This window comes from Zea mays, chromosome 9 (assembly GCF_902167145.1).
Source record: "Zea mays cultivar B73 chromosome 9, Zm-B73-REFERENCE-NAM-5.0, whole genome shotgun sequence".
NCBI classification, from domain to species: domain Eukaryota; kingdom Viridiplantae; phylum Streptophyta; class Magnoliopsida; order Poales; family Poaceae; genus Zea; species Zea mays.
The window spans coordinates 25,841,157-25,868,878 of record NC_050104.1 but is presented as its reverse complement, the minus strand read 5'-3'; the positions used below and the strand labels follow the sequence as shown (position 1 = coordinate 25,868,878).

Sequence of the window (27,722 nt, the reverse complement as noted above, 5' to 3'; positions counted from 1 at the left end):
CTTGTACTCTTGGAAGGAGGCTGTACTTGCTGCCATGCCCGACAGTGTGGTCGAGACTGATGTTATTTTGGAAGATGGGAAGTACTATTTTAGTCGATTCTTTTGTGCCTTTGGTCCATGCATATCAGGGTTTTCCGAGATGGGTGCATACCTTACCTTAGTGTAGACTCGACGGCATTGAACGGTAGATGGAACAGACATCTAGCATCAGCTACTGGTGTAGATGGCCACAATTGGATGTACCCAATATCTTTTGGCTTTTTCCAGTCTCAGACGGTTGACAACTGGATTTGGTTCATGACACAATTGAAAAAGGTTGTGGGTGATATGACACTTCTTGCTATATGTTCAGATGCACAAAAAGGCCTGATGCATGTTGTAAATGATGTATTATATTTTCCGTATGCCGATAGAAGAAAATGCTTCAGACACTTAATGGGAAACTATGTGAAACACCATGCTGGTTCAGAGCACATGTATCCAGCAGCTATGGCATATAGGAGGGATGTACTTGAACACCATGTTAGCCAGGTCAGAAATGTTCATAAGATTGCTGAGTACTTAGACCAACACCACAAATTCCTTTGGTACAGGAGTGGTTTCAACAAAGATATCAAATGTGATTACATCACAAATAACATGGTTGAGGTTTTTAATAACTGGGTTAAAGACCACAAAGACCTTCATGTGTGTGATTTGGCTGAGAAAATTAGAGAGATGACGATGGAGCTGTTTCACTCGGTGCACAAATCACTTCACAAGTGCCCGATGCAACAACCCAGCAGACTCCACCACCGACAAGGAAATGGCTAGTTAAGAAGATCACCCCCAAGAAGAGACTGAGGATTAGTGCTCAGAAGAAGCGTATCTCAACGAATTCTTTATGTTCACATGATACTTGAAGTCGACATTTTCCTGTGCAACAACCAGATGATAATCATGGCATACGAATATATTATTTTCCTATCAGTTTACTTGTACCCTTTCTAGCAACAAAAAATAGGAGTGTATGAGTTTGATAATACATACCACATTTGATGAGGCCTTAACTGCTTCAACCTTGTCGACGACAATGACGACGAACTGAACCGCAGCCTTGGCCTCCTTCTCAGCAACAACGGCCACGCATCTCGCCTCCGAAGCCGCGACGGCAGCAGCACGAGCCGCTTCTACAACATCGTCAACCACTTGGCTCGGAGGAAGATCCATCCGCAGAGGAGCAGAGAAAAGGCGACTAGGTTCCTGGATTGGGGAAGCAGACAGCGTGAACACGAAATGGCGGCTAGGGTTTTTGGATTGGGGATGCAGCCCGCGTCAACAAGAAACGGCGGCGCCAGACTTTTTGACGGCGTGAGCACAGAGTGAATTTAATGTTGACACCAAACCCAAATCTCCGTCTGTTGTCCATATCCGGAAGAGTCTGTCAGCTGCGTCTTCAAAACAGAAAAGCCAACACCAACGCCTCTATTTCATCGAATTCTCTTCTCTCTTCTTCCATAATGGCAATTGTCTCGACCTAGGCAAGTTCTGCCGTTCTGGAGCGGAGCTCAGCTCAGCTCAGCTCCTCCAGCTGTTTTCCTTGCGGAGGCCGCCACGGCTCTCGGCTGGGCCGCCGGGCTACCTCGCTAAGTTGTCCCTTGTTCGTCCGTTCGCAGCTCTCGCTGTCGCGTGGCGTGTCAGTGTGACAGTGCAAGACCGGGCGGACGGCACGTTGACACGGCCGGCCTCGCCTCGCCTGGCCCTGGCGTGGCGTTGGCGGCTGCGGCAAGGCAGGCAGCACGGGCCACTCGGATTTGCTGGTTAAAGCAACTTTAGAAAACCACTGCCGTAACTTGGAGTGCTTGGCTTCCTGGGTCGAGCGCGCCGTAACTAGTGCAAAAAAAAAACGAGAGAGATCGCCATTGCAGAGATCTAGTATTTGAAAACAGTTATTGGCCAGATCAATGGAGAGGATGCCCCACCTGACCTGAGCCGCTGCTTCCGTCCGTTTCGTGGTTCGCTCAAATCAAGGGACGGACGGGACGGGATCACGGGAGGCGGGACTCGCTCCTTTCCCATTTCACCCCACTCCACCACTCGGCCGCGGGCCGCCAGAAGCGGCAAGCAAGACGCCAAACCCGGCGTGTTCCCCCCTCCGTCCGGCCTCGGCCAGAGCCAGACGGCCACCAGTCACCACCCAGCCCCGCGCGAATTGGCCCCCACCCAAACCCGCAAATCCCCCCGCCCGCGCCAACCCAATCCCGCCTCCCTCCCACCACCCGCCTATGCTGCCGCCGCCCCGGCGCCGGCGCGCGCTCCACACCACGACGCCGCGGCACGGGCTGCCGCCGCGCCCATGAGGGACGGCGGCGACGGCGACGACGACGGCCACGCGACATCCCGCGCGACGAGGACGAAGAGGAAGCCGTCACGCGACCCGCGGCCGCGGCCGCGCGCCGACGGCGGGATGCGCATCGTGGTGCCGCTGCAGGGGGTGGTGCAGGGCCGGGGCGGCCTGGTGCTCGGCTCCCTCATCCCCTGCGCGCTCTTCTACTTCTTCCAGCTCTACATCAAGCGCAACCGCCCCGCGCCGGCGCCGGCGCCGGCGCCGGCGCCGGGCTCCCCGCCGCCCGCGGCCGCCTCCCCGATCCTCCGCTCCCACTCGCGGGGCCTCCTCACGCCGCGCGCCGCGCTGCCGTCGCTCTCCGCGCGCGGGGCCGTCGTGCGGGCCGGGGACGAGGACTCGCTCTACTACGCCGGTCTCCGTCGGTGCGCCGCCGACCCTTACCACCCCGCGTCCAACCCCGACGGTGTCGTCAACCTCGGCCTCGCCGAGAACCACGTACGGATCGTCTCATGGATACTCTATTTTGTTATCCGCTTCCCTGATTTTTCTGTACTGATGGATGGCCCGCCTGACTCCGCGCGCGCGCGCGCAGCTGTCGCTGGATTTGGTGGGGCGGTGGATGGAGGAGCACGCGGGGGCGGCGATGCTGGACGGCCTCGCGGCAGCCGGGGACGAGGTCAGGGACCTCACCATCAGGGGGCTCGCAACCTACCAGCCCTACGATGGGATACTTGCCTTGAAGATGGTAGGCTAACGGATCCCGCTCTGAATCGCCCTTTTTCTTTCTTTTTGTTTGATCCCCCGTCCCTAAAAAAACACACACATCCCCTATTCTTGCTGTGCTGCCGACGCCTCGGTTACATCGACCATGAAAAAGTTTGCCAATCTTCACTACTTTAGGATGCGATACTGCTTCATTCATCCTGTGGAGTAATATGATGGATTGTTCCTTTCCTCTCCGACAAGCAGTGTCTGTTGTATTGGCACTTTTTAGGGTGCTGTTTTCGTTTAGGGGATCATCCTAGGCAGAGGTACCTCAACCAGACAACAGTATCAGTTAATAATTGAATTGGAGAAAATATCAAAGTGAAGTCAGCATCTAAACCCGAGGTTGGGTATTATTGTACTCAACTCCCATGCTACCGTGTAATTTTGTTTGTTTCTTCGTCCTTCAGATTTTTCCTAGCCATACATGTGTTATCCCAACCAGACACGACAAATAGTCACCATTTTAGGCAGGCATATGGATCCACGGTGGCTGGAATTGCGTCAGTTGTCATATCTTGAATCTCCTTAGTAGACCTTTTCGATTAAAGCCAGCTGTTTGGACTGCTGCAATCCATAGAGACAAAAACATTATAGAAACAGTAGAAGCCGGTATCAGGAAAATGAAATTGTGTGTGGCTTCCACTCCTTTTATTTTTTTGAATTTGACAATAGATTTTACGTTGTATTATTCTGCTTCGTATGAAATTGTCTAATGTTGAGTGCTATGCTGCTAAAGCACCTACTTCCCAACTGAAGCTGGTCAATATGATTCTGTTTACTGTATCGGAACCATTTATATTTCTCTTTTAGCTTAAAGGGTAGACCCGATGCCCAAGGCTCCCAAATATGTTGGGTTTAAAAAAGGGATAAACCTAGGCAGCCTTCTCTATGCAAACGAGGAGAGACTGTTTTGAGTCCGATTCAGTGAGACAGCTCTCATAACTGCATCAGGCCTGCCGTTTTATATTTCCCTCTTAGCTTATTTTCCATTTTTTTTATCATTGTTATCTAGTGAACTTAATTCAAGTTGGATCCTTCAGTGAACTAATTGACCTGTTCTGTGAAAGTTTCATGGAAAACTGGAGCAAGTACATGTGCGGATTAGTGATCAACTTCCATGGATTCCGACGAGTATTATCTTATGGTGTGGTAATTTCCAAATATGAACTCAATTTCTCTTTCAGGCTCTTGCTGGATTCATGCGGCAGACCATGCATGGATCAGTATCCTTTGATCCATCTCAAATGGTGATTACATGTGGGGCAACTCCTGCAATGGAAATACTGAGTTTCTGTATTGCTGATCCAGGAAATGCATTTCTTGTGCCATCACCTTACTACCCGGGGTAATTTTGTCTCTCTTGCTCTGTTGATACATTTCTGTTCATGATTTTGATTTTAAAGTGATGAACTGACTTCGTCACTTTGTTTTTGCAGTTGGGATAGGGACATAAAATGGCGAACTGGTGTTGAGTTGATACCTGTTCCTTGTCGTAGTACTGATAACTTTAATGTCAGTGTCACTGCTCTTGAAATAGCTTACAAACAGGCAAAAAAGCGAGGAATAAGAGTTCGTGGGGTTCTCATATCTAACCCTTCCAACCCAACAGGAGGCATTGTGCCAAAAGAAATACTGCATGACCTTCTACAGTTTGCTGCAGAGAAGAACATACACTTAATTTCTGATGAAATATTTGCTGGTTCAACATATGGAAGTGACAAGTTTGTTAGCGTGGCAGATGTTGTGGATGAACTAGAGGACTTTGATAAAGGCAGAGTTCATATCATATATGGGCTCTCAAAAGACCTATCTCTTGCCGGGTTTCGAGTTGGAGTGATATATTCCTACAATGAACACATTGTATCGGCTGCTGCTAAGATTGCTCGATTTTCATCTGTCTCAAGTCCAACACAACGTTTGCTTGTTTCCATGCTTTCAGATCAAAAGTTTATTTCAGAATACATAAAGGTTAACAGAGAGAGGCTCCGGAAAATGTACCTTCTGTTTTCTGATGCTTTGAAACAACTTGGGATAGAATGCTTCAAGAGCAGCGGCGGGTTCTATTGCTGGGCAGACATGAGCAGGTACATCCGATCTTACAGCGAGAAAGGAGAGCGCAAGCTCTGGGATAGGCTGTTGGAGGAAGCAAAGGTCAACGTTACCCCAGGTTCTTCTTGCCATTGCATTGAGCCTGGATGGTTCAGGTGTTGCTTCACAACATTGAGTGAGGAGGACATTCCTGTCTTGGTGGAAAGACTGAGGAGGGTCACAGATAGCTTCAAATCCAAACGTTGAAACGCTAGAATAGTTTATTTTTTGGAACCCCTGCGGTATCGAAATAACCATATCTCACCAGGTGCTCTATAGTGGATTGCAGGGGGCACTCAGGAAAAGGTTGGACAATCTATTTATTTTAGACCATAGATATTCAGGGGCTTCTTGCTATACAGCTGCATAACAATTGCTGGAAGCCCCTAGGCTGGTGGAAGGATAAGTGGGGGATTTGGGGGACTTGTCCATGACTCCATGCTGGTCAGCTGTCTTCGGTTTCTTACGAGCCATGATGCCGTAGCATTCTGGATGTTTATGTCCTGTTGGTCTGGCGATGAGGCTGATGTGCTGAGCATTCTTTTCATCCAGATCCGACCATGTTCTACTTTTCCTTTTTACTCTTCCTTTTTTTTCTTTGGTCACATAAGCTAGTGTTCAGGTTCAGGGATTGTAAAGCAGTGGATCCTGCATGTGCTGCCAGGGTTTTGGACGCTGTCCATACGTGGAGTGAATGAACATGCAGTCATCATGTTTTCCATCATTTTTTTTCTTTAGTTTGTTTGCGGGTATGACATTTTGTCAAAATGATTTTGTGCTTAGTTACTGGGAAGGGAATAAAAGAAAGGACTTTTTGAGGTAAGGTGATGAGACAAGAACAAAACTAAATGAAGAATAATATCCTATGTAAAGTGCTGGATTCTCATAATGTCATCATTAGCATGTGTTTTCTAAAACATGTTTGTGTTAAATTAAAGTGAACCATGCTAATCCAAAAGATCGACATAAGATCTACGTGGTTGTACGCTTCAGATGAAAGCCAGCTATATAAACTGTTGGAGCTGTAATTTATAGAGACAACATTGTCGAAGTCGTAGAAGCAGGTATGAATTAAAGCCAAACGAACAAGCTTACATGTCGATGATGATTGTGTTAAGTCCTAATCTAACTAACGGTGCACTTGTATACCTTCTTGGGTGGCATTGATGTTGGCAGCGTTCTCGAGGGCGACAACACTTGTTGACATACACTCCTCCAATAGCTCATCACCTCCTTCAGTAGCTCAGGTGTGGTTCTCTTGCTCGTTGTCGGGCTCCTCGGTCCTTCCTCCCGCTGGGGATAACAACACCGTGGAAGCCATTAGCAGTGGAGATTCCAGTCACTGATAGGCTAAGGGTATCAAAACCTTTAGGATATGGTGGCTAGGGTTTCGAGTGCAGGCACGTTGGCGTTCGGGCCGGCCTATGCCTCCTTTATATAGCACCATCGTGATCGAAGGCCACAATCATGGGTGCAGTCACGCTCCCGATCAGGATGTGTACGTGACAACAGGTATAAGGAAAATGTTCCTTGTTACCAGAGGACATATCCATATCGTACATTTTGGCCTTGAAACTTGATGTGTATCATATCGTACAATTTGGCCTTGAAACTTGATGTGTATTGACGATCTCTATTGACAAACATTTCTTTTAAGAGTTCAAGGAAGCTCGGGATGCATTAGTGTTACCGCCACGATTTTATTAGCACAGTCCCAGAATCTCTATCGACACACATTTTTAGGGCATGTTTAAGAGCAAGAGGAATAGGGGGAGTAAAATCTCTTTCTCATTCAATTTTAAATAGAAAGGGATTTGAGCCCCTCAAAACTCCTTGCTCCTAAACAAACCCTCAATCCTTGTTTGGATACTCTAGTTGCTAGAGAAATGATCCCTGGTCTCTAGGACCCGTCGATCAGAGAGCGCGTTGAGAGAAAATCCCCTGCTCGTTGAGTCCATGGTCAGCTGGAGGAGGCGGATACGTCAACCCTTAAAGAATCCACCCAGTCGAACCCCGCGGCACCAAGCCCAGGGTTGGGCGTGGTGGAACTTGACAGGAGGGACCATACGTGTCGGAGGTGAACCACTCGAGTGGATCCAGCGCCCGATCCTAGACTGACCGTCATAAATAACCGGACACATTAACCACGCCTGTCACCGAGCCACGACGTGGGTGCTGGTCCGGTTCCCACTTACGACCTACAAACCCCTCGAGCTGCATAGCACTCATGACCTACGAGCCCCCTCGGACCGAGACACATTTATGGTATGAGCGCCCCTTATCCTGCGACACACTCATGACCTATCGGACTAGGCCTGAGTGCGCAGACCACTAGCAGAGCGCAACACGATGAGCCGCGCTGAGCCCCAGGCTATGAAGGCCAGCGGTAGGCACAACCTAAATAATGGTGCCTGGGACCCATGCAGCCCCACGTCGTCCACCATAGTAAATATGAGACAGCCAGGTGAACAAATAGTTATCACAAGTCCAACAACACATTTAATTAGTGGTTGAAAGTGCATTCATCCCTTTTGTGAGTTTTGGTGATTTGGATAACAACACATTTAAAGGTCTAACAAGTTTGCTAAGTGTTGAACAAGAAATTCAGTATGATGAACATACTTGAATAATGTATAATGATGAGTGAACAAATGTTCAACACAAGGTTAAATAACCAGTGAGGCAATGCAAATGGATATAATATGGTCTCTATATTGGTTTGAATATATGGACAAGACCTGAGAAATCACTATGCATAAATATGATCAGAATAGAGGTTGAAGTGATTAAGAGGATTGGTCAAGCCAAAGTGAATGAGATATGAGGAATCATGAATTGGCTTGACCATATTACTATTAGTCCATATATGAATCTATGAGAATCAAACCAGAGCTTGATTGATCTTAGCATTTATATCTAGATGACATTCAAGCAAGGTTCATAATATCAAAGAAATGATTCTCTCAATGGATGCTCAATATGATGTGACTTAAGAATGGCTTGATAGGGTGAAGATAGCAAGGAAAGGGCTTCGAGGAACTAAGCGAAGGTGAAGGCCAAGCGACGGTTTGTGGACTGAGGTACCATGGCTAAGGTGAAGAAAAGAGTACTTGCACTAAGTCGATGAACTAATCAGCTATAAAGAGTTATAATATGTTAATGCATCAGTAAGGTGACTTGAAGCCATGATTTGAACTCATATATGGTGAAATGGTACAAGTCACAGTGTTTGATTTGTGTTTGCTTCAAAAGGTGAGACAAAGATGTTTGTGATCCTTATGAAGCAATGCCATGGAGAAATCACACATGAGACACTAATGACTCAAGGAGTTTACTTAATTACATTTTATTTAACTTGAGTATAGGAATCGTCGTACTATCAAGGGGATCTAAAAAGAAGGTTGATGTTGGTACTAAAGCTCAAAATCCTTGATCCAAAACTTCTATTTTACCCTTGTTAATCCTTAGTGAAAGTATGTAGTACAACCTTTTTAAGTCTATCTTGGCCAAAATTGCTCTCTAGAAAATACTGGTTCAGCTGGTTTTCAGGCTGGTATTCAAATACTGGTTCAACCGGACACTCAACCGGTTTTCAGTCTGGTGGAAACCGGTTCAGCCGGTTTTTGTACTGTTCACTTTTTTTTCTGCCAGTTTGTTGTGTCAGCCAAAAAGATGTGCGCAGCTTTTTGAAAACCGGTTCAGCCGATTTTGGGATCGGTTCAACCGGTTTTTGTACAGAAAAGTAAAAAACGGCTAGTTTTGGAGCCCCACCTATATATACTCACTCCTACCTCTCTCCCCCACAGTTGAGCACACACAAAACTTCATTCCTAACCTGAGCAACACCTCCCACTCTCTCTCACACACCTCTTGCCTCTCTCATTTCAAATATTTGGAGAGAAATCTTTGAGTGAGATTGAAGAGTTGTGGTTTTTGTGCTTCATCTCCAAATCCTTCTTGTTCTTCTTGATTCGAGCTTTGGTACTACATCGAGTTCTTTGTGGATTCATTACTCTTGGAGCTTCTAGCTCCTAGACGACTAGGTGTCTCTTGTGAGTCTCCAAATCTTGTGGAAGACCACAAGAAAGTTTGTATTACCCGCTCGTTTGATCAAAGATTAGTGTGTGGGCTTGACCTTTGTGGTCGGCAAAGGGAGGATTAGGGTTGAAAGAGACCCGGCTCTTTGTGGGCGCCTCAACGAGGAAGTAGGGCACCTTGGTGGTGTGACCGAACCTCAGGATAAATCTTGTGTCTCTTGTGTTCTTACTCATTGTGTTTGTTCGTGTTCTTCGTTCTCTCATCATTCCATGGAAAATTTGTTTATATCTTTTTGGTGTGTGGATTTTGAGAAGTGCCCTTCTCAGATCTACTACTTTGAACCCTGTGGATCAACTAGAACATCTCATTTCCAAAGTTAACTGGGTGGATTTCGAGATCAATACAGTTTTATATCTCATTCTTTAGTTGAGCTCGTGCAAACCGGTTGAACCGGTTTTACCCAGTTCGTTTCTAGTTTTTGTTGAAAAAGTTCCCACTTGCCCTCCCTCTAGGCAACTTTCAATTGGTATCAGAGCCTAATCCTCGTTCTAACGCTTAACCGCGTGAGGAAAAGATCATGTCAGGGGGACTAAGAAACGAAAGTGCTTCTAAGCTTGAAAAAGTTGAGGTTGCCTCGACTTCATCTTTTGTTGCAGATGTTGATCCTAGGGCAATAGATCTTGCCATGAGAATCGCCGAAAGGATGTTCCTCAAAATGAAGGAAGATGAGGCGAAGAACAAAATTGAAGAAGAAAATGATCGATGGAGGCTGAAAGTCGCCTAGAGGGGGATAGGCAAATCTGAAATTTATAAACTTTAAGCACAACTACAAGCCGGGTTAGCGTTAGAAATAAAGTAGAGTCCGAAAGAGAGGGTGAAAACAAATCACAAGCAAATGAAAGCGGATGACACGGTAATTTGTTTTACCGAGGTTCGGTTCTTGCAAACCTACTCCCCGTTGAGGTGGTCACAAAGACCGGGTCTCTTTCAACCCTTTCCCTCTCTCAAACGATCACCTAGACCGAGCGAGCTTTTCTCCTTAATCAGCGGGTCACTTAGACCCCTTACAAGGACCACCACAACTTGGTGTCTCTTGCTTGATTACAAGTTGCTTGAGAACAAGAATGGAGGAAGAAGAAAAGTGATCCAAGCGACAAGAACTCAAATGAACACAAATATCTCTCTCTCACTAGTCACTAAGAGTTTGGAGTGATTCCGGACTTGGGAGAGGATTTGATCTCTTGTTTGTGTCTTGGAGTGACGTCTAGAGCTCTTGTATTGAATGCAATGGCTAAAAACTTGAATGCCTTGAAGTGGTGGTGGTTGGGGGTATTTATAGCCCCAACCACCAAAATGGTCGTTGGGGAGGCTGTCTGTCGATGGGCGCACCGGACAGTCCGGTGCGCCACCGGACACTGTCCGGTGCGCCAGCCACATCACCCAACCGTTAGGGTTCGACCGTTGGAGCTCTGACAGCCTGGGCCACCGGATAGTCCGGTGGTGCACTGGACAGTCACTGTTCACTGTCCGGTGCGCCTTCTGGCGCTGCTCTGACTCAGCGCGCGCTGTCCGTGCACTGTTCACGTTCACTGTTCACTTTTGCAGACGACCGTTGGCGCAGTAGCCGTTGCTCCGCATGGCACACCGGACAGTCCGATGCTATACCAGACAGTCCGGTTAATTATAGCGGAGTGGCTCTCCAAAAACCCGAAGCTGAGCAGTTTAGAGTTGATCTCCATGGTGCACCGGACACTGTCCGGTGGCACACCGGACAGTCCGGTGCGCCTGACCAGGCAGCCTTCGATTTCTTTTGTTACTTTCTTTTGAACCCTATCTTGGACTTTTTATTGGTTTGTGTTGAACCTTTGGCACCTGTAGAACTTATAATCTAGAGCAAATTAGTTAGTCCAATTATTTGTGTTGGGCAATTCAACCACCAAAATCATTTAGGAAAAGGTTTGACCCTATTTCCCTTTCAATCTCCCCCTTTTTGGTGATTGATGCCAACACAAACCAAAGCAAATATATAAGTGCAGAATTGAACTAGTTTGCATAAGGTAAGTGCAAAAAGTTGCTTGGAATTGAACCAATTTAAACTTTTATAAGATATGCATGGATTGCTTTCTTCCTTTTAACATTTTGGACCACGCTTGCACCACTTGTAAAGATATCAGCTAATTGTTCTTTGGTGCTAACATAAGCAATCTCGATATCCCCCCTTTGTTGGTGATCCCTCAAAAAGTGATACCGAATGGCTATGTGCTTAGTGCGGCTGTGTTCAACGGGATTATCCGCCATGCGGATTGCACTCGCATTATCACATAGGAGAGGGACTTTGGTTAATTTGTAGCCATAGTCCCTAAGGGTTTGCCTCATCCAAAGCAATTGTGCACAACAATGGCCTGCGTCAATGTACTCGGCTTCGGCGGTAGAAAGAGCTACTGAATTTTGTTTCTTCGAAGCCCAAGACACCAGGGATCTTCCCAAGAACTGACAAGTCCCTGATATGCTCTTTCTATCAATTTTACACCCTGCCCAATCAGCATCTGAGTAACCTATTGAATCAAAAGTGGATCCCTTGGGGTACCAAAGACCAAACTTAGGTGTATGAACTAAATATCTCAAGATTCTTTTCACGACCCTAAGGTGAACTTCCTTAGGATCGGCTTGAAATCTTGCACACATGCATACAGAAAGCATAATATCCGGTCGAGATGCACATAAATAAAGTAAAGATCCTATCATCGACCGATATACCTTTTGATATACGGATTTACCTCCCGTGTCGAGGTCGAGATGCCCATTGGTTCCCATGGGTGTCTTGATGGGCTTGGCATACTTCATTCCAAACTTGGTGAGTATGTCTTGAATGTACTTCGTTTGGCTGATGAAGGTGCCCTCTTGGAGTTGCTTCACTTGAAATCCTAAGAAATACTTCAACTCCCCCATCATTGACATCTCGAATTTTTGTACCATTATCCTACTAAACTCTTCACAAGTAGATTTGTTAGTAGACCCAAATGATATCAATATGATATCATCAACATAAATTTGGCATACAAACAAATCGTTTGCAATAGTTTTAGTAAAGAGAGTAGGATCGGCTTTGCCGACTTTGAAGCCATTAGCGATAAGGAAATCTCTTAGGCATTCATACCATGCTCTTGGGGCTTGCTTGAGCCTATAAAGCGCCTTTGAGAGTTTATAGACATGATTAGGGTACTCACTATCTTCAAAGCCGGGAGGTTGCTCAACATAGACCTCTTCCTTGATTGGTCCATTGAGGAAGGCACTTTTCACGTCTATTTGATAAAGCTTAAAGCCATGGTAAGTAGCATAGGCAAGTAATATGTGAATTGACTCAAGCCTAGCTACCGAAATCCAAACCTTTGACTTGTGAATATCCCTTGGCCACAAGTCGGGCTTTGTTCCTTGTCACCACACCATGCTCATCTTGCTTGTTGCGGAAGACCCACTTGGTTCCTATAACATTTTGGTTAGGACGTGGAACAAGATGCCATACCTCATTCCTCGTGAAGTTGTTGAGTTCCTCTTGCATTGCCAACACCCAATCCGAATCTCTTAATGCATCTTCCATCCTGTATGGCTCAATAGAAGACACAAAAGAGTAATGTTCACAAAAATGAGCAACACGAGATCGAGTGGTTACCCCCTTATGAATATCACTGAGGATGGAGTTCACGGGGTGATCTCGTTGTATCGCTTGGTGGACTCTTGGGTGTGGCGGTCTTGGACCATCTTCCTTGTCTTGATCATTGGCATCTCCCACTTGATCATTGTCCTCCTCTTCAGGTGGCTCTTCTTGATCTTCATTTTCATCATCTTGAGCTTGATCCTCATCTTGAGTTGGTGGAGATGCTTGCATGGAAGATGAAGGTTGATCTTGTGCTTGTGTGGGCTCTTCGGATTCCTTAGGACACACATCCCCAATGGACATGTTCCTTAGCGCGATGCATGGAGCCTCTTCATCATCTAGCTCATCAAGATCAACTTGCTCTACTTGAGAGCCATTAGTCTCATCAAACACAATGTCACAAGAAACTTCAACTAGTCCAGTGGACTTGTTAAAGACTCTATATGCCCTTGTGTTTGAGTCATAACCAAGTAAAAAGCCTTCTACAGCCTTAGGAGCAAATTTAGATTTTCTACCTCTTTTAACAAGAATAAAACATTTGCTACCAAAGACTCTAAAATATGAAACATTGGGCTTTTTACCGGTGAGGAGTTCATAGGATGTCTTCTTGAGGATTCGGTGAAGGTAGAGGCGGTTGATGGCGTAACAAGCGGTGTTGATTGCTTTCGCCCAAAACTGGTCTGAAGTCTTGTACTCATCAAGCATGGTCCTCACCATGTCAAGTATAGTTATATTCTTCCTCTCCACTACACCATTTTGTTGTGGTGTGTTGGGAGAAGAGAACTCATGCTTGATGCCCTCATCCTCAAGAAAGCCTTCAATTTGAGAGTTCTTGAACTCCATCCCATTGCCGCTTCTAATCTTTTTGATCCTTAAGCCAAACTCATTTTGAGCCCATCTCAAGAATCCTTTTAAGGTTTCTTGGGTTTGAGATTTATCCTGCAAAAAGAACACCCAAGTGAAGTGAGAATAGTCATCCACAATTACAAGATAATACTTACTCCCGCCGATGCTTATGTAAGCTATCGGGCCAAATAAATCCATGTGGAGTAGCTCAAGCGGCCTGTCGGTCGTCATGATGTTCTTGTGTGGATGATGAACACCAACTTGCTTCCCTGAACACCAACATGGGCTAGTCGACGATGCCAGAGCCAACCCATATTAGTCTTAGCAATTAAGCAAGTATCGAGTTCAGCTCTATTAAAATCAACTAAGTATAGCTGACCCTCTAATACTCCCTTAAATGCTACTGAATAATCACTTCTTCTAAAGACAGTAACACCTATATCCGTAAAGAGACAATTGTAGCCCATTTTGCATAATTGAGAAACTGAAAGCAAGTTGTAATCTAAAGAATCTACAAGAAAAAACATTGGAAATAGAATGGTTAGGTGATATAGCAATTTTACCAAGTCCTTTGACCAAACCTTGATTTCCATCCCCGAATGTGATAGCTCTTTGGACATCTTAGTTTTTCTCATAGGAGGAGAACATCCTTTTCTTCCCTGTCATGTGGTTTGTGCACCCGCTATAAATGATCCAACTTGAGCCCCCGGATGCATAAACCTACAAAACAAGTTTAGGCCTTCTTCTTAGGTACCCAAACGGTCTTGGGTCCTTTCACATTAGAAACAAGCACCTTGGGTACCCAAACACAAGTCTTTGAACCCTTGTGTTTGCCCCCAACATATTTGGCAACTACTTTGCCTGATTTGTTAGTGAGCACATATGAAGCATCAAAAGTCTTAAATGAAACAATAGGCTCATTTGATGCAGTAGGAGTTTTCTTTTTAGGCAATTTAACATGAGTGGATTGCCTAGACCTAGATGCCTCACTCTTATACATAAAAGCATGATGAGAGCCAGAGTGAGACTTCCTAGAATAAATTCTCCTAATTTTGTGTTCGGGATAACCAGCAGGATATAAAATATAGCTCTCGTTATCCTGAACCATGGGAGCTTTGCCCTTAACAAAGTTAGACAATTTTTTAGGGGCATTAAGCTTGACATTGTCTCCCTGTTGGAAGCCAATGCCATCCTTAATGCCAGAGCGTCTCCCATTATAGAGCATGCTTCTAGCAAATTTAAGTTTTTCATTTTCTATCTCATGTTCATTAATTTTAGCACTAAGTTGAGCTATGTGATCATTTTGTTGCTTAATTAAAGCTAGGTGATCATGGATAGCATCAACATTAATGTCTCTACATCTAGTACAAATAGTAACATGATCAACACTAGATGAAGAGGGTTTGCAAGCATTTAATTCATCAATCTTAGCATGTAACATGGCATTCTCATTTCTAAGATTGGAAATAGAAACATTGCAAACATTTAAACACTTAGCCTTAGCAATTAATTTATCATTCTCAATCTTAAGGCTAGAAAGTGATTCATTCAACTTGTCAATCTTAGCAATCAAACTAGCATTATCATTTTTAAGTTTGACAAGAGAATTATCACAAGCATTTGATTTTTCAACCTTAGCAATTAAATTAGCATTTTCATTTCTAAGGTTGGAAATAGTGTCATGGCAAATGCTAAGCTCACTAGTTAATTTTTCACATTTTTCTATCTCCTGAGCATAAGCATTTTTAACCTTAACATGCTTTTTGTTTTCCTTAATAAGGAAGTCCTCTTGGCTATCCAAGAGTTCATCCTTCTCATGAATAGCACTAATTAATTAATTCAATTTTTCCTTTTGTTGCATGTTTAGGTTGGCAAAAAGAGTGAGCAAATCATCCTCATCATCACTAGAGCTAGCCTCATCACTAGATGTTGCATATTTAGTGGAAGCTCTAGATTTTACCTTCTTCTTTTTGCCGTCCTTTGCCATGAGGCACTTGTGGTCGACGTTGGGGAAGAGGAGGCCCTTGTTGACGATGATGTTGGCGGCATCCTTGTCAGAGGAGGAGTCGGTGGAGCTCTCATCGGAGTCCCACTCCCAACACACGTGGGCATCGCCGCCCTTCTTCTTGTAGTATCTCTTCTTTTCCTTCCTCTTTCCCTTCTTGTCGTCGCCCCTGTCACTATCACTAGACAATGGACATTTAGCAATAAAATGACCGGGCTTACCACATTTGTAGCAAACTTTCTTGGAGCGGGGCTTGTAATCTTTCCCCCTCCTTTGCTTGAGGATTTGACAGAAGCTCTTGATGATGAGCGTCATCTCCTCATTGTCGAGCTTGGAGGCGTCGATGGGGAGCCTACTTGATGTAGACTATTCTTTCTTCTCCTCCGTCGCTTTGAATGCGACGGGTTGCACCTCGGGTGTGGAGGTGGCGCCTCGCTCGATGATTTGTTTAGAGCCTTTGATCATCAACTCAAAGCTCACAAACTTTCCTATAACCTCCTCAGGAGACATTAGCTTATATCTAGGATCACCACGAATTAATTGAACTTGTGTAGCATTAAGAAAAACGAGTGATCTTAGAATAACCTTGACCATTTCATGGTCATCCCATTTTGTGCTCCCGAGTTTGCGCACTTGATTTACCAAGGTCTTGAGCCGGTTGTACATGGCTTGTGGCTCCTTGTGAGACCCTGTTTGGTTTTGGTAATTGATTGACAACTTATATGGACTAATAAGTGTTTATGTTGAGATACACAAGTGATTAGTCCACAGGTACACTAGTGTGAGTTATTTTAGCCATGGTGGTGATGTGGCTTGGTGATATGGAGATGCTCAACTAGTGTGATAAAGGAGCTCATTGCATATGAAGACATGACATGGTGTCATGTGGCTATATGGAGAAGATCAAAAGATATGGCTTGGTTTTGATGGACCGAGTGGCTAGTGTGAAGGGCAAGTCAAAGGCTCATGTGTGAGGGACCGCGTGGCGGTGAAGCAAGAGCAAGGACTTAGCACCGATGGACATAAAGCAATGGTGAAGATCAAGCTATGTTGAGATTGATGAACCAAGAAGGCTATGTGATAACATGGATTGGATCATATCATAATAGAATTATCAAGCCATGTGTTGATCTGGGCTATTGATCAAGTGGCTTGATGATGATGGTGGAGGAACTTCATGCTATGGACAAATGGTAAAAGGTATCATGGTTGGCTACACTTATGGATGTCCATTGTTCATCATTTAAGGAGATGGAATTGAATGCTCAAGGCAAAGGTATAACAATAGGTTTTTTGTTTTACCGGTCAAAAGGTGCTTAGAGGTTGATAATTGACCGGGTTAGTAGGCTAGATAGCCGTACTATCAAGAGGGGTCAATTATCTTACTTAACATGTCTTTAGTGCCTCATTGCTCATATAGTTGGTGAATTTGCATGAGGGCTAACAACGCTTTGGTTCGTGAAAGAAAAACCTATTCAAAAGCGATTTCTTGAATGTGGGCTGAATTGAGGTACCGCGGACCGTCCGGGCCAGCATGGCGGACTGTCCGTAGGTCTAACTTGAGATGATGGGCAGAAACGTGGAGTTTCTGTGTTTCGTGAAGTTTTTGTACTGCGGACCGTCTGGTCCCAGGTGGCGGACCGTCCGTAGTTGAAGGACTGGTGTTTGGACAGAATTCAAGTAGTTCTGTTTTGGTTTTATTTTTTGAACTGCGGACCGTCCGGGGCCTGAGTGCGGACCGTCCACAATACAAATATTTTGTATTGCGGACCGTCCAGGGTCCAGGTGCGGACCGTCCACAGTACAAATATTTTGTATTGCGGACCGTCCGGGGTCCAGGTGCGGACCGTCCACAGTACAAATTTCAGCAAATGAGCAGAGTCAGCAAAACATCGTTATGGCTCAGTTTTATGTATCGCGGACCGTCCGACCTTGAGGGGCAGACCGTCCGCAAGTCATTTTTGAATGCTCTGACATTTTTATAACCGTTTATAGCCGTTGGGATTCTTGTGCGGACGGTCCGGGCTTGTTTTGCAGACCGTCCGCATGTGCGCAGAAAAGAGGCAATTGGCCCATAACGGCTAGTTTTGCAGAGGGGGCTTTATATACTTGTGTTGCCTGAGTTGAAAGTGTGTAGGAGGCTAGTTGGAACACTTGTGAGCATATTGGAGCCTTTCCTCTCCCTCTCTCACTCATATTGGTTGGGATTGCATTCTAGTGAGATTGAGAGCCATCTAGTGCATTGCATCAAGTTGTTGATCTTTGAGGCACTAGGGAGATCATCAAGTGAGGTCGTTGGCTTGTTACTCTTGGAGGTTGCCGCCTCCTAGATGGCTTGGTGGTGGTTCCCCGTGAGCTCTTCAAAGGAGATTGTGAAGAGGCCGCGGTGGTGATTGTGAGAGGCGTTGTGCTTGCCTCGCCAGAGCGGTGAAAAGCAACTCTAGTGGAATCGAGGTTTGAGGGTTCATTGACCAATCCGGCTCAAGAGATCAAGTGGAGACTTGATAGAGGAGCGGTTGGGTGCTTTGAATCTACCTCAACGTGGACTAGGGGTGACCGGCAAGTCATCGACACCACGAGAAAAAATCATTGTGCCACGTGTCATCATCTTCCCGTTGGTTTGCAACCTTCCTCACTAGCTTGTATTTACTTGTTCATATACTTATGCTAGTGAGTATTTGTTGCTCGTATATGCTCTTGTATATCTAGTCATATCTATAATAAAATAGTTGCTCACTTGTTGTTAGCTTGTGTAGCTAATCTGTTTTACTTAGCTTGTGTAGCTAAGTAGTTGTTTCTCTCTAGTAGTGCTTGTGCTTTGTGCTCTTTGCTTACTAGTATGTTTAGGAGCTATCGGTGTGCTTAGAATTACATTTGCATAATTTGTATGTCGTTGCTAACTAGATTTGTATGGGAGAGCTCTTTCACTATCTTGGCACCTTAGTTGCTTCAATTAGAATCTTTTGTCAGGTGTTTGTTATAGTTAGAGGAGTGTAGTCTTGGCTAAACCAAAATAGTTTTAATTCCGTATTTATTTGTGTTAGCCATTGTAATTAGTTTTAGAAAGGACTATTCACCCCCCTCTAGTCCGCCATCTCGACCCTACAAGTGGTATCAGAGCCTGGTTCTCTCATTTGGTGGTCTTAACCGACCCGAGAGTAAGCTGGATGGCGACTAAAGGGCTAGAGATTACTTGTGAACCACATATTTTTGATGGCACACATTTTGCACAGTGGAAAACTTGCATGAGTCATTATTTTCATACAATTGATGCAAAATTGTGGTGGATCATAAGTGTAGGCTTTTATAAACCCTTTGATGAGAACACAAAAGATCTCACCCAAGAAAAAGAGAAATGCTTACATCTTGAACACCAAGCTACTAACATTTTATATCAATGGATAAGTGATAAGGTGTTTAAGGAAATTATGTATATGGAGACCGCCCATGATAGTTGGACATATCTTGATGGCGTATATGGGAGGATCTCTATCGAGGGTGTGGAGCACATCCTCAACACGGTGGTTGTGGAAGATTGCTCAACCTCATGGTCAAGTGATAATGATGGAAGGCATACCATAAGTTCACTTGATAATCATGATGGTGCTGGCTCAAACTCAAGTGATGCAAATGATTGTTCTATCTCAACCATACTTGATGATTATGGTGATTGTTCATGCTCGGACGATGATATCGCTACTACAAGCCCATCTATTACACCACATTGCTTGATGTCACAAGGTAATACAAAGGTATATAATGCTAATGTGACTAATCATTCATATTCATATGATGAGCTTGTTGATAGACTTGCTAGCATGAACATTGATTTAGAAATTGAGAAAGATAAAACAAGAAATTTGGAAAGTGAAAACTTATTTCTAAAGAATTCATGTGAGCAACAAAAACATCTACTTTATGTTATCACTTGTTCACATGAGGAACTAAAGTTGAGTCATGAGGAACTTAGTGTTGCTCATGAAAATTTGGTACAAGATCATGTTTTTCTCACTAACAAGATTTATAGTGAAGAAATTAAAACTAGTGAGAACTCATCACATGATTTATGTGATCAATTGCAAAATGCTACTAATCCATGTGATGAAGATAAGAAGAATGTATCCACCTCTTGTGATGATTTATTAGCTATGTCATGTTCTTCAACTATAGATTATTGTTATTCTTCCTTGTCTTGTGGGACTAACCTTTTGAAGGAAAATAATAAGCTCAAAAACAAAGTGAAGAATTTAAGCAACATGTTTGAGAGGTGGCATAAATCAAAAGTCACTCATGATCTTATAATGAAAAATCAAATAAGATATGATGACAAGAGTGGCCTTGGTTTCAACAAGAGCAATATCAAAGGCAGGCAATTGAAATTAAAAGGAAATAAGATATCTCACTTCATGTGCTATAAGTGCCATGAGATGGGTCATCTTGCAAAGGCATGCCCCAATAAAAGGAAGCTCAAGTTGAAGAAGGAAGAAAGAAGGCTAAAGCATGACAAGTGCTTCAAGTGCCACACTTGGGGTCACCTCACCTCAATGTGCCCAACCAAGAAATTAGTGAAGCCACAAGTGAAGCCTAAACCAAAGTCACGAGTTGAGCAAAAGAAGAATCCCCAAAAGCAAATCAAGATTAACCATGAATATAATGGTGATGTGGGGAAGAAAAAGAAAACAAGAAGAGTAAGAAGAAGACATTCAATATATAATCAAGATGACATGATGAGCACAAATCAAAAGAAGAAGGATGATTTGGCTCAAATCAAGTGCTACATGTGTGATGATATGGGTCACTTTGCCTCAAGGTGTCCCAACAATCTTGAGAAGAAGGCTCAAGCAAATGAGAAGAGGCAAGACAATGTGAAGCAAAATTTGAGAAAGAAAGAGAAGGCTCAAACAAAGAGAACTTGCTACACATGTCGGGAAAGGGGACACATGGCAAATTCATGTCCCTTAGGTAACAATTCTAAGCCTATTTTAATTCATAATAATATTATGCTTAGAAAGGATGGCAATGGTACCTCATTTGTTGCAATTGCAAAACATCCCGCTATTCATACTAAGGCAATGCCTAAGTATGTTGCTCCTAACTTAAGAGGACCCAACTTAGTTTGGGTACCATCAAAACATGGATGATCATGAACAGGTACCTTGGGCGTTGGAGGCTTGATTCAATAATATTCATTTAATCATCATATGTTGAATTAAGTGTTGAAGACTAATAAAATTTTATCGCAATGCCAAGTCAATAATAAGTGAAGTCCAAATTCTACCAAATACAAGTGCTTTATTCAAGTTGGTTAAATTATGAATGGATTGCAAATAAGTTAAGTTCAAACTTGTATTGGATGGTCATGAGGTATATAAAGTATAATATTTGTTGATCAAATTCATTTGAATGCATATGAGTTGATTGAATTGGATATATATGCATATGTTGCTTGCTATAAGATGATTGAATGGACAATTTGCTAAATAATCAAGTTAGGATTGATTTATGTTGAATAAATTCAAGAGACTTCATTTAGTAAGTGGTTTGAATGGATATTTGTCTTTTGAAAGTAGTTCATTCAAATTTGATTCAACTTGAAGAAGAATAACTCAATATACTGAAATCTGGCCAATATTGAAAATCTGACAAGGCTGTGCTCATAGCCATGTTTGAGTGATCAAATCTATTTGGATTGACTTGAAATTCAGTTTACTTGCTCTATGCATATGATAGCAAAGTCTGTGCAAATTTCATAATCATTGGATAAGTGAAACTTCTTGATTAAGTCAATCTTGCCAACACAAACATAACAGTTTTTAGCATGTACCTATTGTGGGAGATGTTGTGGCTGGCAGCACATATGAAGTCAAATGAGTCTCAACTTTTTACAGCTGTTAGCAGACTTATTAAAGCACATCTCCACCAATTTTCGTGGTCATAGGATCTGTACATCAAAATTTATGGATGTTTCTTTGGAGTATATAGAATCTGTCATAAGTGACAAGTATTTGAAATATTGAAAGTCACTTTGATTGGAAGGCTCTCATATAGGATAAATCACATAAGTTGTTTGTAACACCCAAATTCTGAATTTGGAATTGGTAGAAGAAATCTGAACAAAGTATCATTGGGAAATAAGAAAATGAGGAGAAAAAGAATTTTTTTTTAAAACCATTTATACATTTCATGAAATAAATAAACAAGGAGAATAAAACTTAAACTAGTAATAATAAAATAATTTGGTTTATATTCACCTTTGGATTCCAATTGATATATTTGAAAATCTGAAAACTAAAATAGAAGTATAAATTTGAATTTGGAATAGAAAATAGAAAATAAATGGGAAGGGAAGAACTAAAGAAAATACTACATAAAATAAAATAAAAATCAGAATAAACATCCTTCACACTTATATTATTAAATTATACCATTCAAACTGAGGACAAGTTATTCACAAAGTTTGAATTTAAACTTGAACTCAAAATTGGATTTGAAAATGGAGAAAAGAAAATAGAAAATAAAAAGAAAAAAAAGAATAAAAGCCACATGGGCCGACCTCTACCCATCTCGGCCCAACTTTGAATTTCCTTCGCGCGGCCCATTAACCTTCCCCACGGCGCCGACAGGTGGGGCCCCCTGCCCAGCCTCTCACGCGCACGCCTGGTCACTGTCTCGCGGACCCCACTCGTCGGCCTCCCACGACCGCGCTCACTCCTCCCTGCTTCTTTCGCTGATCCGCGGGGCCCGCTTGTCGGGTTCGTCTTCAACAAACCTCGCCGATCGCGCGCGCGTGAATCTCGGCAGCGGCTCCGTTAGCCGGTACAGCGATTCCGTGCTCTCCCGGGTATAAAAGCATCGTGCCGCGGCCTCCTCCTTCCCTCCTCATCCGCTTGCACCGATTGCCGTGCGCCGTTGCTACGCTTGCGGAAGGTTTTCGGCCGCCACCCTTGAATCGCTTGGCCACCGTCGTCTACGAGTCATTGTGAAGTCTTGGCAGCTCATCTGGGTGCGGCGAACATAACCGGGGCCTCCACGTGCGGAATTGGTGACCGGTGCACGACGAATTCCTCACCGGAGTCTCGACTTCGGGTATTTCCGCCCTCCGCCGTGGCCTGCCTCCGCCAGTGGTCTATCTACCCGGTAACTCACCTCACCGTGTTCGCCTCGGTTCAATTGTTGTTCTATGTCAGTTAATCGAACGGAGGGGCCCTGGTCGGGCCGAATTTCACCACGCCGTCCTTAGCGCCGCCGTGGGGGGGGGGATTTGGTGGATTCTCGCCGCCGTGGGTAGCCGTCAGGGGTGCGGATGCGCCGTGGCCGTTGATCTGATGATGGGCGGCCAAGATTAGATGGTAGCTACCTCTTCAGCTAGGAAGAACTCGGACCGTTGATCTCGCGATATACGGTAGAAATCCGATCGCGGGTTCATTAAAACGTGACCGTCGGATTCAGATCCTGGGACTATGGCTGCATACCGGTTCGGTTTTAGGCGATCTAATCTAGGCCATAGACTTTAGATCGTGCGGCTCACATTAGATCTTACCTCTTCGCGGGTGCTATTTGCTAAAGAGCCCTCGGGCTTTGGTCAAATCAACCCGCCGTCCTGTGCGGGTGTAGCCTGAGTCTTAGGTTTATTTGCGCCAAGCCCCCTGCGGTTTTCTGAAAATGAGGACCAGTCCAGAGAGTTATAAAATCATAGAAAATGATTTAGAAAATGATTTTTAGTGTTAAAATAAATCCAGAAACTTAATTAATTCATAACTAATTCATTTTAGCTCCAAATTGAGTCATTCCAATTCCAAAAATTTTGTAATAATATTCTCTACCATTTAGAATCACTGTTTTGACATGAACTCTGCCAGAAAATTTATTTATCATTTAATCATATTATAATCACCTAAAATCTTAGGTAATTCATAAGTTGAATTCTACAACTCCAAAATTAATGATTCCTGTTCCTATGATCTTATTTTAATATGTAAATTAATAATATGTATTTTGTTCTTATGTTTGGTGTAATGTTAATTTTGCCTATACCATGTTTGTTTGAATTGCTACGACTAGCAGTGAGGATACGTATCACCTGAAGATCATCCTGGTACCTGGAATCTCAAGGCCCAGGCAAGTTGTGCCCTTGATCACTTCTTTTTACCTACTCATGTTCTAATTAATCATAATGATCTGCATAGGTTAATTTTGATGGGACCCAATAGGTTACCCTAGTTTGTCTATCTTTATACCTTGTTTACCACTGAACTTTCTGGGTAGTACTTGCTAGTGCTATATGTGGTTTTGGGTATGAAGATTACACTATTCATGATTATACTTTTGTTATCAGTTGTTATTTATGGTTCATGTTAAGATCATTATGTTAATTGGAACATGGAGAACCACCCGGGAAAACAGTGCTACCACAAGGGTTTAATGGGACGCCCTTGGCTGATTAATTAGGAAAGCTAGTGGAAGACTACCTTACCCGAAAGGGGCAAGGGCAGTAGGGGAGAGGTCAGTGCGGGAAGTGCCCTCGGGAGGATTTTGCTGCGATGGCGGTCCTGCAAGGGATTCCTGTACTGGATCTTCCTATAAACTGTAGCGGGTTTTCGGAAGCTAGTGGAACTTTGTAAAGGCCTCGTAGTGGATCCCTAGCCATTCACCTCGGAAGTGTCTTAGGGCCTTGCAAACCCTGGCGACATGGGATACACGACTTGTGGGTAAAGATGCGCAACCTCTGCAGAGTGTAAAACTGGTATACTAGCCGTGCTCACGGTCATGAGCGGCTCGGACACTCACATGATTAATTTATGGAACTAAACTCAATTTGTCATATGCATTGCATTGCAGGTGATGTGGTTACTTTGGTTCTACTATTTAACTGGGTTGGTATTTACTTATACTTAGTAACTGCTAATAAAATTTTGACCAACTTTAAAAGCAATGCTCAGCTCTAACCATCTTCTTTGGTAAGCCTTACACTTCACGTGAGCTCCCACCTTTGGCGAGTTCATGCACATTATTCCCCACAACTTGCTGAGCGATGAACGTATGTGAGCTCACTCTTGCTGTCTCACATACACCACAGGTCAAGACCAGGTACTGCAGGATGATGCTCATGGAGGATGCGGTGATGAGTTCGTGAGAGGTCTAGGTCGTCGTCTCCCAGTCAACTTTGGGTTGCTGGACTGTTGTCTCCTTATAATGTAACTATTTATTTGTATAGAACTCCTGTTATATATAAAGTTGTGACATTCGATCCTGTGCCACTATACATCATATGTTTGAGACTTGGTCCCAGCATACCTGGTGTTTATGTTAACCCCGGGTTTTGGACCCCTAAAATCCGGGTGTTACAGAAGTGGTATCAGAGGAATGTTGACTGTAGGACGAAACCTAGATAGAACTGGACAACCATTATCTACTTACCTTTGCTACTCTGATTCTTTTCTAAACTTTTCTTAATCCTTTCTCATCTATTTCCGCTTTACTCTGATTATTCTTACCTTTATCTTTCTAAGAACAAATGTGGATTTCACACTATGAAATCCTGTGCCTAAAGTGACTTTAGGAATAGGAGACCTAATCCTAGGAACAAAAACAAAACTATTTTTATAAGTGTCTATGTATTTGAATGTTTGTTATTATGATACTTGTTTGATTTGGATCTTTGATTGAGTGTGATGGGTTGTGGAGTAATGTCCACAATTGCATCTGCATATACACATAGGTATAAAAATATATTTACAAAATAACTAGACAACCTAGATTATCCCCATTGGAACATATCTAGCTTAAGAGATTTATCTTATCATAAAAGCTCTCATTCTAACCAATTCATCTTATCTTAAAAGATTCTTCCTTACCTTAATAGATCCATCTCATCTTAAAAGATACTCATCTTATCTTGAAAAGATTTTATCTCATCCTAATAGACCTAACTGACCTCGAAAGATTCTATCTTATCTTATGGATTCATCTTGCCCTAAATTGAATATTTATCCCACTCTAAGAATAACAACCATGATCTAATTAAAATTTATGAGATCCTATCTAGTCTAATCTAGTTATACCAATCTAACCTAAAATTGGTGCCCTAGACTAACTTTACCATATACAACCACCTAACCATATGCAACTACCTTACCCATCAGATAGTTGCATAACCCCTCTGTTTTAACCTAACAGAGATTTTTAACATATCCTGATAAAATATATCCTACCCAGGAAGATCTATCTAACTTTAACTAGTCTCATCTAGCCATATCCAATCTAATCTAGATCCCATCTAATCTCATATGATCTAATCTAGTGTGGCTACTTAAATATGATAATTAATACTGGTGAAATAGATTAGACCCTCTCCACATGTTTTAACTTAGTTCACCCTACACTAAATAAAGAATGAGAAACCAACCCAACCAATAGAGTCTTGATGGATTGCATGATCTGCCTATCCCCACCTAACATCACACAAATTTTAATCTACATCACGTAGTCTATCTCATCCATATCTATCTTAACCATATTCCCCAGCCCGATAATATACACTAACTCTTAATCAATGAGACAAGACCGAAGAAGATGATCAACTTCATCAAGGGAGAATGAGCACCAACTCAAGTCTTCAAGGATCAAGTGAGGTCACCAAGATGAACCAAGATCCACAAATTTTGGATGGAGTCTTGTCTTACCCTACTCTTTCTTACCCAAACCTATATATGCTTTAAAAAAATATCTTCTATCCTGCATAATAAAGTGGCTATACCCATATATACTCATGCTTTCCTAATCACCTGATGATTTGTGTTATAAAAAAATGAGTTTTGGTATTAAAATCAATTAAAACAAACTAACTTATACACTACAAATAATGTCTTCTACATCCTTTCTCTTACAAATCTCGAGGACGAGATTATTTTTAAGGAGGGTAGGATTTGTAACACCCAAATTCTGAATTTGGAATTGGTAGAAGAAATCTGAACAAAGTATCATTGGGAAATAAGAAAATGAGGAGAAAAAGAATTTTTTTTTAAAACCATTTATACATTTCATGAAATAAATAAACAAGGAGAATAAAACTTAAACTAGTAATAATAAAATAATTTGGTTTATATTCACCTTTGGATTCCAATTGATATATTTGAAAATCTGAAAACTAAAATAGAAGTATAAATTTGAATTTGGAATAGAAAATAGAAAATAAATGGGAAGGGAAGAACTAAAGAAAATACTACATAAAATAAAATAAAAATCAGAATAAACATCCTTCACACTTATATTATTAAATTATACCATTCAAACTGAGGACAAGTTATTCACAAAGTTTGAATTTAAACTTGAACTCAAAATTGGATTTGAAAATGGAGAAAAGAAAATAGAAAATAAAAAGAAAAAAAAGAATAAAAGCCACATGGGCCGACCTCTACCCATCTCGGCCCAACTTTGAATTTCCTTCGCGCGGCCCATTAACCTTCCCCACGGCGCCGACAGGTGGGGCCCCCTGCCCAGCCTCTCACGCGCACGCCTGGTCACTGTCTCGCGGACCCCACTCGTCGGCCTCCCACGACCGCGCTCACTCCTCCCTGCTTCTTTCGCTGATCCGCGGGGCCCGCTTGTCGGGTTCGTCTTCAACAAACCTCGCCGATCGCGCGCGCGTGAATCTCGGCAGCGGCTCCGTTAGCCGGTACAGCGATTCCGTGCTCTCCCGGGTATAAAAGCATCGTGCCGCGGCCTCCTCCTTCCCTCCTCATCCGCTTGCACCGATTGCCGTGCGCCGTTGCTACGCTTGCGGAAGGTTTTCGGCCGCCACCCTTGAATCGCTTGGCCACCGTCGTCTACGAGTCATTGTGAAGTCTTGGCAGCTCATCTGGGTGCGGCGAACATAACCGGGGCCTCCACGTGCGGAATTGGTGACCGGTGCACGACGAATTCCTCACCGGAGTCTCGACTTCGGGTATTTCCGCCCTCCGCCGTGGCCTGCCTCCGCCAGTGGTCTATCTACCCGG

At 43.4% G+C, this 27,722-nt stretch overlaps 1 protein-coding gene across 1 annotated transcript; it reads left to right on the top strand.

Moving 5' to 3' along the window:
* Window positions 1-1,938: 1,938 nt before the first annotated feature.
* LOC100279580 (1-aminocyclopropane-1-carboxylate synthase3) lies at window positions 1,939-5,946 on the top strand. Its single transcript, NM_001152577.2, has 4 exons — window positions 1,939-2,821; window positions 2,919-3,071; window positions 4,279-4,439; window positions 4,531-5,946. Exons 1-4 carry the CDS (start codon window positions 2,336-2,338, stop codon window positions 5,387-5,389), a joined length of 1,659 nt encoding a protein of 552 aa, NP_001146049.2. The 5' UTR covers window positions 1,939-2,335; the 3' UTR covers window positions 5,390-5,946.
* The last annotated feature ends 21,776 nt before the right edge of the window (window positions 5,947-27,722 follow it).